Below are 19,494 nucleotides of genomic sequence, written 5' to 3'. Positions count from 1 at the left end.
GAAGTCAGGAGTCAGGTGTTTTTCCCAGTCTCCTATGCGGGTGCAGGGGCCAATGGACTTGGACCATCTTCTACTGCTTTCCTAGGCCATAGCAGAGAGCTGAATTGGAAGTGGAGCAGCCAGGACTAGAACCAGCGCCCATATGGGATGCCGGCACTGCAGGTGGAGGATTAACCTACTGCACTACAGTGCCAGCCCCTGAGCTGCTGATTTCTTAACAATTTCTTAACATCATTCTGTCTTATAGGGTGATAGGCATTTTTTTTTAACAAATACACTAAATAGTTTCACCTTCAGAGACTGTTCTTAAAGAGCAAATTAGAAAAAAAAAAAAAACATAGACAATGAATATGCTACATTGGTTGCTTGCACATTGCAGTCAGTGCTAGCCTGTTGATTCTCTCTACCCCTTATCTGGCTGAAAACAACCTAACAAAGTTCTTGAGGTTTAAGAGATAGAATGTGAAGAGATGAGTTGTCTCTTTATGACTCATTTTTAGTGTTAATAATAAGTCATTCTGGATTAATTTTATGGGTCCTCTGAAGTTGTGGGACAGATGAATAGGACTTTTGACATGATCTCAGCCATTTCTTAAACCAACTTATGAAACCAACCAACCTTCCTAGAGTTCTTCATTTTTGTGACCTTTATGTCAGATGGATTCTTCTTTTTATAAAGGCAACACAGGAACATAAACATAAACAAATATTAGCCACTTTTTATTCTTTACAAGAGCACTTCAAAAAGTTATTGGAAAATGGAATTTAAAAAGAAACATTTATTTAAGTTCAAAATATTGGAATCTATGCCTAAAAAGCAGCCTTCAAATTAATTAATTAGTTACTGTGAAAGGCAGAATGACAGAGAGAGAGTGAGCGAGAGAGTTAGTTACCATCCATCTGCTTGTTCACTCTCCCAAATGACCACAACAGCCAGGGCAGAGCCAGACAGAATCCAAGAGCCCAGAACTCTATCCAGTCTCCCACAAGGGTGGCAGGGGCCCAAGTACTAGGGTTGTGATCTGTGCATTCCCAAGAGCTTTATCAGGTGGCTAGATCAGGATCAGAGCAACTGGGACTTGAAGGCACTCTGGTATAGGATGTTGGAATCACAAGCATCAGGTAACCCATTGTGTACAACAGTGGCCCCAATATATATTTTTTTTAGATTTTTTATTTATTTATTTGACAGGTAGAGTTTACAGTGAGAGAGAGACAGAGAGAAAGGTCTTCCTTCCGTTGGTTCACTCTCCAAATGGCCGCAACGGGCAGAGCCGTGCTGATCTGAAGCCAGGAGCCAGGTGCTTTTCCTGGACTCACATGTGGTTTGGGCCATCCTCCACAGCTATCCCAGGCCACAGCAGAGAGCTGGACTGGAAGAGGAGAAACCGGGATTAGAACCAGCGCCCCTATGGGTGCTGGCACTGCAGGCGGATTATTAACCTAGTGTGCCTTGGCACTGGCCCTGCCCCGATACTTTTAAAGAAAACTTAATTTAACAACATTTAGTCACTTAATTATTCACCATCAAAGTATTAACTAAGATATTTATTATAAAATGTCTTAATTTGTGAGGTTCCCAGCTGTGAGCATCTTTTATTGTTTATTTGTAGTTGTCCCTTGGCTTTCTGAACCTGCTGAACTGTCTAGACAGTGAGACATAAAAAGCAAACAAGGCATTGACTTTTTAACTAATGATACATGCTGTGTATAATGGGTAATATAAGCACAAATTCAGTGATTAAGAGGTGAAAGAAGGCAATTCACACACACACACACACACACACACACATAGATGTATATATGGGAGATTAGCTGGAATTAATTATAAAATATGAATAGTGGATCCTAAGGCAGTATTTCATTGGCATGTAAGAACTTTAAGACCAAAATGCATCTGGATTAATTGAAATGATTCACATATTTAAAATATGTGTTACAATTATTACCCCAATCTCAGAATTACCTTATAAGAAATGGCAAAATGTTTAAGAATCACCTACATGCATTTGCACATGCAACACACACACAGAGAAGACTTCTAGAATTAACTTTCCAACAACTGCTTAATGACTGTAAAACTAATTTAATCATTTGGATTTCCCATGTTTCCCATTGTATATTTGGATTGAATTAAGATTTTTAAAGTCTCTTCCAGGTCTAAAATTAGGATAATAATCAATATGAATGGAATCATAAAGCTGCCTTGGATATTTTCAATAAAGCAAAATACTATGGACTTCCCTATAACCTGAAAAATTTAATTGAAATGTAAAAAGATGAGTGTATTCAGGAAATTATGTGCTACTATTGCTCCACATTTGACCTTGAATGGTTAAATTTCTATTTAAACTCCCCATTATCTCGGGTCTTTTATACTTCGAATAGTGATGAGAATGTTATGTTTCTAAAATTATGGCTATAATTACCTTTTCCTCAGTCGAGCACATTATGAGTGTCAGTGCCATTCAAAGCCTTACAAGCATTTTAATTTCATGTATTAAATTTAAATATTGATGTGTATGTTCTCTGATTGCCTAACAGAGAATAATGCAGTGAAGAAAGTGCACATAGGTAGTTCTAGATTCTTTGACCAAATCCACTACAGTGTGCATTATGTTTATGATGCTTATGGAAAGTGGACAGGCATATAGGAAATTAGAACAAAATGTCATAGAATAATCTTTGTTAATTCAAATGCACAGATTCTTGGACTATAATAAGCTTTCATTTTCGGGAGCTGCATGGTATGGAAAGAATGCAGGCATAGACTGTGGAATCAGATAATCTAGGTCTGAATTCAGGCTATACCACTTATAGTATATGCCTGAGTTAAGGACCTGAAACTAATTGGTTCCCATTTGCAAATAGACAGTAATAAACGTTTTTGCCTTATAGGTATGTGTTGATTAAAGTAGATGATTCATGTAGAGAGTTTACCTAGTACTGGATTGTAGAAAATACTGTAATTATTCCATTTAATCTTAGGCCATGCTCATTGAGTGCCAACCTAGGGAATTCATGCTCAGAATGTTGTCTAGTTCAATCCCCAATTCAGGAGAAAATTTTTAAATGATCATTTCCAAAAAGCACACAAAAAGTTTGTTTGGCAGTGGTGATGGGTTCAAGCTTAGTTAAATCAATGTAGTCTAAACTTTAATTAAATGTGACATATGGCCGGCGCCGTGGCTCAATAGGCTAATCCTCCACCTTGCGGCGCCGGCACACCGGGTTCTAGTCCCGGTTGGGGCGCCGGATTCTGTCCCGGTTGCCCCTCTTCCAGGCCAGCTCTCTGCTATGGCCAGGGAGTGCAGTGGAGGATGGCCCAGGTGCTTGGGCCCTGCACCCCATGGGAGACCAGGAAAAGCACCTGGCTCCTGGCTCCTGCCAGGATCAGCGCGGTGCGCCGGCTGCAGCGGCGGCCATTGGAGGGTGAACCAACGGCAAAGGAAGACCTTTCTCTCTCTGTCTCTCTCTCTCACTGTCCACTCTGCCTGTCAAAAAAAAAAAAAAAAAAAAAAAAAAAAAAAAAAAAAAAATAAATGTGACATATGAATCTTTTTGATGTTTCCCTTCAATGTATATGCTAGCACCATCTTTTCAACATCTTTGTCTCCATTGACTCTTCTGACAATTCTATTTTTTGGATAACTTTTTGTACTTTTAATTCATTTCCTTTAAAACCACAATCTGTTTGTTTCCCCTAATTATCTTGTGTTTTGAAAAAGTTCTGCTTCTCTTCCAGGTTCTTCCTCTCATATGACATTATACACATGTCAATTCTATCTAAAAGATTATACAAACTTTTCCTTGATTATATAAGTCTATTTAGCTAATCGTATATTTTTTCTAACTTCTCCAGCTAATCATAATTTTTAACAATGTACTTCATATCTTCTCAACTGACTCCATTCTGTCGCCTGCCCTCACAAATCCATAAAGATCTCTCTAACAGAAGATACCAGAAATCTCTGAAGTTCTAACTCCAGTGGATAATCTTACCCTTCATCTTACCATATTTGTTCACTTGCTTTGCTAGATTGCTTATTCATTGTCAGACATTCTATACTTTTGGACTCCCGTGAGTTCACACCTGCATAGTTCTCCATGCATTTCTTTGATAAGTCCTCCTATAACAGCTTCATGAGTTCTGTTTTTATCATCCAACCTCATAAGTATATCTTTTAAATTTTATTTGAAAGACAAAGAGATAGACATGCACACACACACACACAGAGGGAGGGGGAGACATATTTTCCAGCACTACGTCACTCCTCACATACCTTCAACAGCTAGGGCTGGGCCAGACTGAAGCCAGGAACCTGGAATTCCATCTGGATTTTCCACATGGGTGGCAGAGACCCCAGGAGTAGAGCCATCATCTATTGCCTCCAAGGGTATTCATTGGCAGTAAGCTGGAATTGGAAGTAGAGTGAGAACTCAAATCCAGGCCCTCTCTTATGGGATCTGGGAGTCCCAAACTGCACCTTAACCTATGTGCTACAATGTTGCCCTCCAGCCTCACTCAGAGATCTCTTCTATACTCAATATACTTGTAAGTCTGCATGTGATCCACTACATATTTTAACAACTGTGCATCATTTCTCAGATTATTGTTTTATCCCCAGGTCTTGAGCACAATACAGTCACTCAGCTTCCAGATGATATATACATCTTTATAACTTCAAAGCATTTCAACTATATAATTTTAATTTTCTCTTCAACCATTAATATATCTCGAAATAATCTGTTTGTTGTTGGATTGTTGTAATAAATAGTAATAATAACATTCAACTTCAGTTTGATACCACTTGAAAGTCTTGGTAAATTGAATTTTACCAAGATTGGATTCGATCTTTCATCTGCATGTTTGTATTCAGGAAGATTATCTGTCTGTAAGTCTGTATCTATCTATCCATCCTCTCACATATATCCTATCCCAAGTCTTCTGTTTTCTAGGCAAATAACCTTGCTCTTTCAGGTTTTGAGGTAAAGATTTTTATGTTATAAATAATAATTTCATAGGATGCTAATGATAACTCCAAGGACAGCTTTAATGTTTGTTTATTTTCATTCACTTGAAAGAATGACAATGAGAAGAAGCAAAGGAGGGAAAGGTAGAGAGAGAGAGAGAGAGACTTCACATCTGTTTCATTCCCCAGATACCTGCAACAGCCAGGACTGGGGTAAACTTAAACCAAGAGCCTGTAACTCAATCCAGGTCTCCTGAGTATGTGGTAGGGCCATAGCAGTTAAACCATTATCCAGTGCCTCTCAGGATGCATTAGCAGGAAGGTTTATCAGAAGCTGAGCAGGTGTGATGTGAACCTGCAGTGCTATTATGGGATGTGGGTGTCCCAGGTGGACAACTTAACTCACTGCTACAATGCTTAACCCAAAGAGCATGGTTTTAGATAGTAATATTACTGTATTTGTGTCTCTTGCATCTTGACATTTGGCTACACCTGCAAGTATAAATGAATTAGAGTATATATGGTTTATTTTCACCATCTTAACATCATGGTTCTGATGCAATCTCTTTATTGGCAACATATAAAACCATAGGGCAGTTGTACCTAAAATACACTTGTATCTTAGTATTGTTTTCAGGTTTGGCAGTATTTGAAATATCATGCATACTTTACTTAGATGTTTCTAGGAGATTGTGTTTATCAAAACATTCCATTCTATAAGTTATAATTTGTAAAATAGAGAAGGGATTTCAGGTATGGGTTTTGTAGTCAAGGTGTCTGCATGTAAGTCTGCATTTAGGAAAACAAAGTTGAGGGTGGTACAAGAATTATTTCCTTTGGTAAGAATATATTCTTATGTAGGTACATATAGTGTCAAAGATTATAGATGTCTACATGTTTAAAGTTACAACTATTCCATGAAAGGAAATTAGATCAGTAGAATGAACTCTAACAATCAACAGAAAGCTTTAAGGTCAGTTAGAGTTTTTTGAAGCTGTAAGGAAAATCCAACAAGCACTTAAAAAAACAAAAGCAGTGAAGACTTTTACATATTTTGGTTTTTTTTTTTTTAATTTACTTTAGGGTCCAAGTTTTCTCTCCGAGGCACTTTTTCCTAAACATGCAACAAACATAGAAGAAATGGATCCTTTTTTCAACCTTCACGAGACCATTACTAAGGTAGGGAAGGGATGCCTTCATGAATGGGACAGAAAAGTTTTGTTCTTTTTTGTTTGTGTATGGGGGAAAGGAAAATATCCAGTCAAGGGAAATCTATTTTTATTTGTAGAAAATACTAGAAAGGATTTCACTATACAATACTACTTTGTTAATGGTTACAGATGATAAGCAACTGTTTCAAGAACAAACAGATCTATAGCTGATGATTTCTATTTAAAACCAATCCTTACTAAAAAATTCATTTTTCTCAATTTGAAAATGAATTTATGGTGTATTCTCAAATATACTGCTGTGCTTTAAATTAAGGGTGGCACAAAATATGTCTATGGATTTCTCTGTCTTCAAAGTTTTGTCTCAATATTTAAGGTACTTATTTGTCATATTTTTTAGTTTCAGTAAAAAGGTGGTCTCTTTTTATATGAGAAAAACTGATTTTATAAGAAATATTTTTACACTATAGTGGTAATACTTATATTTTTACTGTATTCTCCTAAATGTAAGCTTTCCATATAAAGAAAATTAAGTTTTATTGTGTGGAGCAAATAAATTTAATGACATGACAACATAGGAACTTTTACATTTACCAATATTTATATAACTTGTCATAACTTGCCTTTTTGGGAATAGACTTTGTAGAGAATATTTGCATTTCAGTACCATTAAAATAATCCATATTTATGTACGCTGATTTGAAAGATTTAATCATTTTTAAATCTTGGTGAAAGTTTAAAAGGCTGTTTTACTTTAAAAATAAGAAATGTTGTAAAATGAATTGAGCTCAACAACAGGCAATAGAATGAGCTCACACTGTATGTCTGTTTCTTACATATAAGAGTTGTGTGAATGTATTTTTTTTCTGAACACTTAAAATAAGGGGAGCTTGAATTCTATTTTACTTGAAAAATTATTCTAAACAAAATATATGAATCTTAAGTATACATTTATTATGTTTTCCTTTCCAATCTATCCAGTTCCATGATTTAGTTTATGATCCTTTGAACATCTTTTATTATTTGGAGATAATAAAGTAGATATAACTCCTAAATACATCATTAGTATTTGAAATCTTAACTGTATCTCTATTATTTGGTGATGGATACATAGATAATAGATGGACAAATGTATATAATTATGAGCTTATATAAAATATATTTGGATGAATATATATTAACATATATTTTAGATATTTAGATTTCATTCTTATTTATATTTAATAATAGTAATTATATAATAGTAATTCTAATAATAGAACAATAAATTCTAAGGCTGTAAAATTATAAAGTTAATAGATAGAATTTCAGTCAAAACAGCTGGTACTTGAACCAACACCCATATGGAATGCTGGCACTGCAGGCAGTGGCTTTACCCACTACACCACAGTATGGGCCACAACACTGTTTTATTTTCACTTGATCTTAGCCAAAAGGCCGAGAAGTGATGCTACTGTTTTATTTTCTACACCAAAAAGAAGCATACTCAGAATTCCCCTCCTCACCAAAATTCTGTGATGTCAAAAGAAATATTTATGTCTGTGTGTAACAAAGATGTGAAAGCATATAACTAAATTAATAAATGCTAAGAATACACTATTAATGTACAAAAATGGAGTCTAAATTTAATTTCTGTAGAGTTGGGGTCTTTAGAATACCTTGTTTGACTGAAAGTGTTAGTGATATTATACAGCTTATCTCAAATTTTGACATTCTAATTCCATAACCTAGTGTAATATTGTAGAGAAAACAGAACACTTTGAAAAAAACTAGCTAGATATAAATGCCGAATTACCAATTATGGCAATATGCTATAAAATATAAGAAATAATTTGCAAAATATGAAATAATTGTTATTGGTATTATAGTATATTTAAGAAACTAGAAGTAAATAAAAATTAAAGATGGTATTTTTTCTTTGTGCCAGTGAAAGTTTTGACTTGATATTACAGTGCAGCACAATCAGATATTTTATTTTACCTAAATCAATGCAATAAGCCGATATTTATGTAGATCATATACTCTTTCCTTGTGAGTAATCCTTTATGTCAAATTAAATTACAAGTTCTTTGTTTTAAAATGTTAATAATTTATAGTTGCTGCTTTGCTGAATTTAAACTATGTTATCAAGTAAATAAACCATACATATACACTCATATGTGGGTTATAAACCATGAGACCCTGGTTTACAACCTGGTTTACAGTGTTGTCCTAATTTTTTTTCTATACAAAGTTTAAATTTGTCTTGGAATTTGTCTTTTTGATATAAAGCATGGAACCTAAGGTAACAATGAATGAGGCTCAATATTGATGCCAAAAACTGTAATTCATCATGACGCCAATGACAGTCAGGTGCTAAGTGTGAAGTAGCCTTAGGGCAACACATGCTGCGTGGATGTTGAAGATGTTTTTCTTATTCTATATAATTACCAAAAAAAAAGTCCCACAGCATTTTTGTTTTTAAAAATCATCATAGAAGCCAAATTAATTCCTTCAAAGACTAAAACATGAATTTATTAATATACATCCTAGCTGCTTAATTCCTTGGTGATTGAATAAAAATCATCATAGATTCAAGTTTTTAAATCGGCTTATTTCTCCTTCAACACATAGGAATTTTCCAGTTATGTTTCTACATTATCAACATTTTGCTTATATGTTTTTATTACTTACCTAAGCATTCAATCAGTCTGCAATAAGCCAGTAACACACTTGCACCACAAAACGTTAATAAACAAGAGCAGGCCCAAAGGAGTAAAAAAGGTAAGTAAATCATTTAACATAAGATACTTCAACAGGTGATGTGTGAAAAATATGGGAGGGAAGAAGGTGGAGGTTTTGATTCTGCCTAGGAGATTTGAAGAAGTCACCAGAGAGGTGATATGGGAATTAAGGAATTTCAGCTTTATTTTAATGTCAGTGAGTTTCCCTTGAGAGTGTTTTAAAGATCATTAGTTGGTGATAACGTGTGAAAAATAATGATATGTATTTTGGAAGATGGAAGACAGAATTGAGAGACAGTTTTAGAACTGAATGACAGGTTATATGATATATGACATGTGAAGCAGAGGGAAGACTCAAAAATAATTTCAATATCTCTATCTTAGTCAAAGTTGATATTATTGAATAAAATTATTAACTAGATTGTGAATTGATTTAGAGAATATGATGTTGAGTTTGACATTGAACCTTTAGAGTCTTGGAGTGCCATAGGGCATCTACGTAGATACATAAAGGACACAGCTGGATATTTGAAGTTGGTTCTTCAGAAAGAAGTAGGAACTCGAAATGCGTTAGTAACCCCTATTGACATGTGGGTTTAAAGTAAAACAATAATCTCAATTAAATAATTGGAATTTTAATTTCTCCGTGCTATTCACCACAATTCACATATTTGATGACCACATATGTTGGTAACTTCTCTATTGGACAGCATGGATTATAGAAAATTTCATCTCCACTGATAACACAGATGGTGTGACTCTGGCAATATTTGTGCAGAGAACAAGAGCAAAAATAAGAGAGGAAAATAATTTTAAAAGGAAAACTCTACCCAGTCAACTGCTCATTTACTATACCTTTTAAACCAATTCTTTGAAATTCTTACATGGGTTCCATTTTTATTTATGCCCGATCCTCGAGTCTTTGCTATTCTCAGTGAAGAGATCCTCATGTTTGTTACCCTTTTCTTTAGTCTAGTTTTAACAAATATAATGTCATCTTCATTTTAGATTTGATGTATTTATTTATATTTAATACATTTTATGATTATATTTTTCACTAAAATTCTGTCCATAATAGACACCCAGTTAATGATGATGCAAAATTTGTGTGTATACACACATGCACCCAACACACACCTAAATCTCTATAGCCACATTTAGAAGACAGAGTCTTTAAAATTAAATATGAACACAGAGCATTTGTGGTCTCAGAGAAAAGACATCGTCTGCTTCATAATTGGATTGATGGTATATTTCATATGACACCCCAAGTGTTCTAATATATAAGTCCCTGAATATAAATGGCACATCCATGGAAACAAAAATGCCTTACATGTGGTACCATGGAAACCAAAAAACGATCTGTTTCTGCTTGTAAGCTTCCTCAAGAAATACTGGTGTATTAGTCCATTCATTGTTTTTCCCACAGTAAGAAAAACAATTTCTTCCTTTGTTATTAGTATTGGTATTGAATATGAAATATTGATAATATAGGGCTTTCAAAAATATTGGTCTTAAATGAATGTATATTTCATCCTATATTAATACTGTGTTTAAATAGTATTTCTATTAAAATTATTTGGGTACTATAATATCACAAAGAGGAAAAAGTGGAAACATTATGGCATTTATTCCCATTGTATACGTGGAGAAAGTGTCCCAGGGAGAATAATTTTAAGAATAAAGCAATATTTGTATAAAACCTAGAAATCAAGGTTACTAATTCTTTTATAGTTTGCATTCTAGCAGTAAAACTATATTAGGCTTTAATTTGTAGCTGTAAATTTTTACTCAGTTTTGCAGTAGTGCAAATAAAAAGGTTAATGATTTTGTCTTCAGTGATGAAAAACGTTTAAGTTATTCAAATTTTTACCAGTTTTGGTTATTATTAATTGCATGTGGCTGTCAATCATAATTAAGGTTAATTAAATTATGATCGCTTTTTTGAAGGAATTGTATTTGTTAACATTACTTTAAACATGTGACAATGACATAGAAAATTGTAATTATTTTAAAATATCATTTAAGTTTCAAAGGTATTTTGTATTCTTGAGACTAATAGAACTTCTAGCACAGTTATTTAAATGCCTAGAAAATCTGGCTATGATTTCTGATCTGAATGAGCAAATCTGAATGTCTTCCACATATTCCTACTATTGCTATACTGTCTGGATAAAATATGAAAGTATCATGTTCTATTTAGAAAAGAAAGTTTATGGATAGTCTTTAATACTGTGTGTTTCACATTTGAGGTTATTCTAAAGCTATGGATTTAAAGGGTTTGTTTTTTAAAGAATAAACATTTCCAAATTGTTGATACTAAGTGCACAATGTCTCCATAGAGATCAACACTATGTTTTCATGACTTGAGCTAAACCAAAAACTATCCCAAATATGTATTTTCAATTAACATATTGTATTTTTAATAAAGAATCCTGATTGGAGCTGTAGATATGAAGGGAGATGATGGTGTATTCAAGTCAAACTCTCATTTTAAAGAGGAAATATTCTAGGTGTGATTTTCTTCATAAATGTATAATTAAATTCAAAATCTTCATTTACTGAAAATGGAGACTTACAGTATTTTTACTTTGCCTAGAGAGATTTGGTTTATTGTTTTCCATTATACTGCACAAATATTATAATTTGTACAGATATGCCTTACACCATCAGTTTTCCTTTCTCCTGTTTGTTTTTATTACTCAAAATACATTTGCAAATGTTAAAGAAGAGGAGGGAGGGAAGAGAGGGTGAATTGGGGTAGGGAAAGGAAGAGGGAGGGCATATGGTTGTTGTCTTAGAGTTGCTCCTGTGGAATGCATGAGATCTGTTCTCTTTATATTGATAAAAAATAAAATAAAAAGTAAAGAAGTGAATTATTACAAAATATGCAATTATGAAAATAAGACTCCCTTTTTAAACAAATTTAATCATCAAGATAGATATTTTGTCAAATTCTACAATATGTTCAAATAATTCATTTTTTAAAGATTTGCTTATTTATTTGAAAGTCAGAGTTACAAAGAGAGAGAAGGAGAGGCAGAGAGAGAGAGAGAGAGAGAGAGAGAGGAGAGGTCTTATACTGGTTCACTCCCCAATTGGCCACAACGGCCAGAGCTACACCAATCTGAAGCCAGGAGCCTGGATCTCCCTCTGGGTCCTCTCATGCAGGTGCAGGGGCCAAAGGACCTGAGCCATCCTCCTACTGCTTTTCCAGGCAATAGCAGAGAGCTGGACTTGAAGAGGAATAGCCAGGACCTGAACCAGTGTCCATATGGGATGCAGCACTGCAGGCAGCCACCCTACCCGCCATGCCACAGTGTTGGCCCCCAAATAATTCATTTTTACAAAAGAGTAGAAAAGCTGTTATTTTTGGAGCATAAATTATTATATTTATAAATATTGATTTTAAGAATTTATTTCATGTACTTGAAAGGCAGGGTTGCACAGAGAGAGGGAGAAACACAGAGAGAACTTCTCTCCATTGGTTCATTCCCCAAATGGCTGCAAAGACAGGGGCTGGACCAGGCTAAAACTAGGAGCCTAGAACTCCCTGTGGAATTCTCATGTGGTTGCAAAGCCCTGAGTAGTTGGGCCATCTTCCACTGCTTTTCCCAGGAGCATTAGCAGGGAGTTAGATAATAAGTGGAACAGCCAGGTCTTGAACTGGTACCCACATGGGATGCCAGCATTGTAAGTGGTGGTCTAACCTGCTCCACCACAACACTACCCCTTAAACTTGCAATTTAACAGAATATAGATACACTATTCGTATTCAGAATGAAAAGCCCTATGATCATCTGTAGATATACGCCAATCTTATAAAGACAAATGAACCTATTTCAGCAAGTATACATATCTAATTCAGGAAATAGTGTCTTTCCGTCATGTGACCTTTTTGGAAATAACTGAATACTATATACTCTAAATATACCTTTTTTCTTACTTTAGGGACTTGTCAATAAGTCCAAAGTGTGTTGCTAAGTTAATCTCTGCATTTCTCTCTTACTTTGAAGAAGAGATTGTATTTTGACATGATTTCCTGATAATAATATTCTCAAAATTCTGTAGAAGTACAGAGGCAACAGAAAGAATAGTCAGTGGATAACAAATTAACTTCTGGTCTACAGGCCAAATGTCATTTCAAAACATGTTTTTGAAATATAAAAACATGTATTTGAAAAATCCAAGTATTACGCACTTACTTAAAAAAATCAAATATAAGCTAACATAGTCTTCTGTAGTTTGTTACAATAGCTTCTAATCTGACACTACATGTCTTAGAAACTGTACCCCAAGGATGACTGTAATAAAAGATGACCCTACGCACATGTGCAAACAGGTGCACACAATATCATATGATAGGAACTAATTAATGTTACAGGTTTTTAGTGTAAATCCTCTCACTAATGTACCTTAGTTAATCCCTAGATGCCATTGAAAGTACTTCAAGAAGTTCATGGAAAATAATATTATTGGATACGTTTATTTTGGGGCAAAAATTTTTGAAATCCATGAATAATTTTTCCATGCCACAGCATCGAGTTGGATAGGAAGTGGAGCAGCCGGGACTCGAACCGGCACCTATATGGGATGCCAGCACTGAAGGCGGCAGCTTTACCAGCTACGCCACAGTGCTGGTCCCCCACATAGTTTTTCATAATACACATTTTCTATGAAATTTTTTAAGTCATTGTGTGTGTATAAATGTGTCTCTGTGTGTCTATGTATCTATTCCCTTCCAGGAAATGCTGAATATGTTAGCCTTTTTCTCTGTACTAAATTTGGTCATGTATATTCTGCTGCAGTTGATGTGGTACAGAAAATAATTGAAATTTCAGATTTCTCTCATCATGTAGTGCAATTTAAATGACACAGTGTTTTGGAAGAGTTCACAGAAATTGGTATTTTAGGATAAATGTAATGTGTTTCCAAAATGAGTACTTTAATGATATTAAATAGAATTTTAGGAATTGAGAAGTGAATTTTGAAGCTACCAAGCAAATTTGTGTTTAATAGGCATTGTAATAAAGAACCAATATTTATCTTTGCCCAGTCAGGGTTTATTTATTAATATACTCATTTTATTTTATAAAATAAAAGCATAGGATTTTATGACATTTAAAATTATGGTAACCTTCAGCTATTTACTCGAGATGAAAATTGTACTATTTCTAAAATAAGGTAATAATGATGGGACAAGGACTTACCATTGGCTTAGTTTACCCTAGTGTTAAGTTGCTTGTTAGGATGCCTGCATCCCCTATCATAGCGCTTAGAGTCAAGTCCTCACTCCACTCACAATAGTGGTCTGAATTGGTCTTATTCTGTATTTTGAACCATTTCTTTTGACTATGAAAATAATCATACTGATTGAATTAAGCCTGCTTTGCTCGAATCGATCACTATTAGAATAGGTTTACTGTGATTAATTTAGGGCAATCATTCATTCCGGACTAGAGGTCAATCTCATTTTTTTAAAGATGTATTTAATTTATTTGACAGGAAGAATTACAGAGAGAGAGAGAGGGAGAGACAAAGAGAGATCACACCTCAGATGGCCACAATGGCCTGGGCTGGGTCAGGCTGAAGTCAGTAGCTTCTTCAGGGTCTCCCACATGGGTGGCAAGGGCCCAAGCACTTGGGCCATCCTCTGCTGCTTTCCCAAGTGTATTAGCAGGGAGCAGGATCAGAAGTGGAGCAGCCAGGATTCCAACTGGCACCCGTATAGGATGCTGGTATCTCAAGGGGCAGCTTAACCTACTATGTCAGAATGCTGCTCAGTAAATCTCATTTCTATTAAATGACTTCTACAAAATAAGATGAGTCACAGAGTAACAAGAGTGCTGCAGAGACATCCACTGAATCTTGCTACAAGTTTTAACAAAGTTGTCCTCAAAACAGAAAGTAGTTTAGAAGATGAAAAACCCATGGTGAACAAAGGAGACATTTCTGCCGAAAGGTTATTATATCCCATGGTATGTCTATCTTTATAATCACTTGAAATAGAACAGGATATGGAAAACATAAGAATAAAGTGTAGAATAGATAGTAGTCATAAAATGAATTCAGTTAAGCCCATCAACTCCCAGGTTTTCACTGGGTTCTGTGAAGTATTAAATGGACTTAATAAGGGTTAAAATATCTCACATTATTCATCAAGCACATCTCCTCTCAAGCCTGCTGGTAATCTGAGCATAATCACCATATTCACCCTGAGACTCAGAGTCATTCTCAATAGATCACCTTAGACTGTCACTATGAATTGATTGGATTTGACAGATGAGGAAATACTCTTTGCCAACCTGGATCTTAAACACTAATGTTACAACGCTTTACATTTAAAGAGGTAGATGACCTTAGAAAATTCAGGAAATCACTGATTTTAGAAGCCCTATTAATGTGAGGATCTTGGTAAGTATATGCTAACAAAAGTAGTTAATAAACAACTTTTTGGATTAATAAACAAGTTTTTGGATTAAAATTTGCATTCAGTATATGAAATGCTTTTAAAAATTAAAATATTTTAAGATACAGTTCCTTTCTCCATGCCAAGGGTTAACATTCTGGTCATTGTTAAAAATGTTTTAATTTTATGCCTTGTGGACAGAATTTTCAAATATTTCATTGGCTTACCAAAGGACTTCATGTTTAAAAGCTCTTGTTTACTGAACAAGTGGTAATTAATTTACTTACCCTCATCATTATTTCACTATTTCAATATTGACCCAGATTTTAACCAATAATCCATAATTGTCAATGTAATACAGTAAGCTTACTTATATGCAGTCTAAATAACCTTCAAAGTGGCTGTCAGCATTTACACACATACCAGTTTGATATCTGATATCCTTCTCTGAGAGATGTTGTGAGTATATGACTAACATGGATAATTGTCTACCAAATAATTCTCAAATTTCTGTTTCAGGCGGAAAGCTTAACTTTTGTCCTTATCATACAAAGGCCAAGAGAAAGATATTGTCCTTCAATTTAGCAATTAAATGCACATTTTGGGTTATGTATTTGAAATGTTAGGGTATTAGAGAGCTTTTAATCACTACAGCAAACGCTTGAGATAAAACACTTAAGAAGAAAGAAGGTTTGTATCGGCTCAGAGTTTTTGAAGCTCGTAGTCCAAGATGAGGTACCCCCAGGGGTCTCATATCTGATGAAGGAGATAGAGAAAGTATCACAGAGTGATCCAGGATGCAGTGAGAGAGGGATCCTGCTCAATTGTTTGTGTTGCCTCTTCTGATAATGTCACAATAACTAGGTGTGGGGTTCCACCATATCCATCTAGTCCAAACCAATCACTTTCCAAAGGCCTTGCCTCCAGACACGATGATGGGGCCAGAACCTTCAACCTTTGACATCAACCTGTGACTTTAGAATTTACTTGTCTATATGAGCTGGGGAGCTAAATTATGTTCAAACTACCATGCTAGTCAGACTGCATTTTTTTTTCAAAACAAACCATCTTTATTACTCATCTGCAAAGCATCTTTATTTTAAGAGGTATATTTATTCTTTTTTTAACTTTTATTTAATGAATATAAATTTCCAAAGTACAGAATATTGATTACAATGACTTCCCCCCCATAACGTCCCTCCAACCCGCAACCCTCCCCTTATCCACTCCCTCTCCCATTCCATTCATGTCAAGATTCATTTTTGATTCTCTTTATATACAGAAGATCAGTTTAGCATACATTAAGTAAAGCCTTTTTACATACCACTAATAAAAGCAGATTTACAAACAATTGAAATTTAACAAAGATGATAAAATTTCTAAGAAAAATAAAAGACAAAATGGATGTCACAGCTTTTAGATTTGTTTACTGTGGTAAGCTTTAAAGAGACAATAAAAAGAAATGAGAAATATCTTCAAAGGGACACTTTTTTAATGAAAGGCAATCATTCTTTAATTTTAATCATCTGCATTTTATGGACTTAGGAGTTGAACCAGAGATGCATATTTAGGAACTTAAAGATGTATTATATTAGTTGCTATTTGTTTCAGCTATTAACATCAAGTTTAATATGTAAAGAATGGAGGAAGTGATAGGAGAAATGTGGAGAATTTTATATTGAGATGAGAGCAAGACTTTGTAGACAATTTAAAAATACACCAAAAAGTGAATAAAAATATATTACTTATGAACAAAACATTTGAACAGAATGATAAATCATAAGCATTTATTTTAAATATAATCAATTAATATTAGTCACAACCCTAGAATGCAATTAATTTATATTGTACAAGTAATTGACTGAATTATAGGACAATAGAACAAAGAGATAGAATAATTTTCATTATTTCTTTTCACCTTTTCTTACTATCTTCTTTAGAAAAAGAGGTAGAAAGAACACTCATACATTCTTACAAAAGTGGTTTACAGTTTGTTTCATTCACATCCTTCAGAGGACTCTAGAGAAAATCAAGTTGCCATATTAGGAGTCTTTTCTGATGCCCATGAATTAATTATAAAATCAGGCTCTTTGACGCCAAGTCTATTTGAAAAACGTGGTCACAGTGCCTACACCTGTGTCCCAAGTTTTGAGCAGCCAGAAATTGGTTGTATTCCCTCAGTTGACCACATGAATTACACAAGAACAGCCAGAATCCAAATGCTTGAGTTTTTTTTAATATGACTACTTTCATGATTACATTAAAATACTTTACTTTCAAAATACATTGTGTAACTATTTAAAGAAACCTAAACAGGTTAAAAAGATTATTGAGAGTATTTGAAAAATGCCATTCAAATATTTTTTCAAAGTGTTCTTCAAAACAAATTTAAGTATGAATAATAACAAAATATTCACTGTGCCAGTCTCCAATATTTAAGCAGCTTCTTGTATCCTTGTAAGATTTTTATAGTGAAAATGACCACTTCCTGCCCATCGCTGATGTCCCATAATACCTAACAGTCATACTAATGATTTCTTAGATATTTTACTAAAAACTTTGAAGACTTCATCAGCAGGTATTTTGTCCCTTTTTTAAGCTGCAACATAAAATATCATGTATGCACTAATGTGGCTGTGCTTGGGAATCACTCTTAAGTAAAAGGAATTAAACACTGAATTGAGTTTCTCCAGCAAACCATTTCTGTTGATGAACTACTTTACGAACCCAAGCTGACTAAACTATCAAACTGACTTTTGCTCACAGTAGTTTTTACAAAGCTTTATTCTTCAATGTGATCATTGTTTAAAATGCAGCCAAAAGTGAACATTTCAGTGATTGATAAACTTTTTGTATGTTGCTCTTTTTTTCTGAAACATTTTACTGCTTTGGAAACTTTTAATTTTTAATTTTTTTTATTTGACAGTTAGAGTTATAGAAAGTTAGAGAGACATAGAGAAAGGTCTTCCTTCCATTGGTTCACTCCCCAAATGGCCACCATGGCTGGAGCTGCGCCGATCCAAAGCCAGGAGCCAGGTGCTTCCTCCTGGTCTCCCAGGCGGGTGCAGGGCCCAAGCACTTGGGCCATCCTCCACTGCCCTCCCAGGCCACAGCAGAGAGCTGGACTGGAAGAGGAGCAGCTGGGACTAGAACCCAGCACCCATATGGGATGCCAGCGCTGCAGGTGGAGGATTAACCAAGTGAGCCACGACGCTGGCCCCTTGGAAATTTTTTAAATGTTTTCCATTTAATTTCTTGAATATGAAGCATGTCTGAACTCACAGAGATGGTTTAAACTCCCTTGTTTTGGAAGAATAAGAATGAGACTAAAAAAGATCAGGTAATTTTGGTTCTTTGGGAATAGGAGAGGGAGGAAACAGAAGGATTGGAGTCTGGGTGGGAGGGAGAGTAAGGTGGGAAGTATCACTTTGTTCCTAAATGTTTATATATGAAATACAAGAAACTTGTATAACATAAATAAAATAATAAAAAAAATCAGATGGATATACCAGAATGGGTACGCTAAATGATTAGGAACATGGTACCAAGTAGGAAATACTTGATGAGAATCTTAGGAAGCAGAGATATTTCATGATGGAAAAATATTTAATTTTTGTGTAAGATGGCTTAAGGAAACTTAAAATTATTTTACAATAAAGAAATAAAAGTTACTGCTTTATTTTAACAAGTTGGAGTTTACTGAATCTTCCCTAAGTCCCATTTCTTCTTTTAATCAAATAGTAGGAATCATATTAAATTTAGATTCTCCAAAGATGCAAAAAAAAGAACAATGAACTTATTATTATAAAAAACTTACAGACCAAAGATGGTTTTAAAAAATGTTATGAGCATGAGAGAAAATGCCATTATATTAATTTATCAACATCATTAATGTGAATAAATACAACTATTTAGTATTTTTCCAACTCATTAAAATTTCAAATGAGGAAAATGAATAATATTTGGGGATGGTGTTGAGGTGCAGTGGGTTAAGCTGATTTGGGTCCCTGCTACTCCAGTTCTGATGCAGATCCCTGCTAATGCAGTAATGCCTGTTTCTTTTTAGTGAAAATGGTAGTACAGAGCAATACGTGGCAATGAAGGTGCACATTGGAGATGGGGTGATTACTATCACTGTTCATACGGACAGAACTAGAAAATTTGTATAACCGGATGAATTCCACAACACAGTATTTTACTTAGCTTTTAAAATAATATCT

General features: G+C 34.6%; 1 protein-coding gene across 9 annotated transcripts in view; it reads left to right on the top strand.

The window, feature by feature from the left end:
• The window catches only part of NAALADL2 (N-acetylated alpha-linked acidic dipeptidase like 2), a 1,439,631-nt gene that overhangs the window by 1,251,641 nt on the left and 168,496 nt on the right, over positions 1-19,494 (top strand). For 8 of the 9 annotated variants that reach the window (XM_070072494.2, XM_070072500.2, XM_089330911.1 and 5 more), the window contains one exon: positions 6,057-6,152. The exons of the other annotated variant lie outside the window; for it this stretch is intronic. In XM_070072494.2, coding sequence (XP_069928595.2) covers positions 6,057-6,152 — 96 coding nt within the window. The remainder of the gene's footprint in view (positions 1-6,056; positions 6,153-19,494) is intronic. 9 annotated transcript variants of the gene reach the window in all.

The sequence above is a fragment of the Oryctolagus cuniculus genome, chromosome 4 (assembly GCF_051225735.1).
Source record: "Oryctolagus cuniculus isolate XC-2025 breed Fujian yellow rabbit chromosome 4, ASM5122573v1, whole genome shotgun sequence".
Classification (NCBI taxonomy): Eukaryota; Metazoa; Chordata; class Mammalia; order Lagomorpha; family Leporidae; genus Oryctolagus; species Oryctolagus cuniculus.
The sequence above is the reverse complement of the archived record's forward strand: the minus strand, read 5'-3'. Positions and strand labels throughout refer to the sequence as shown.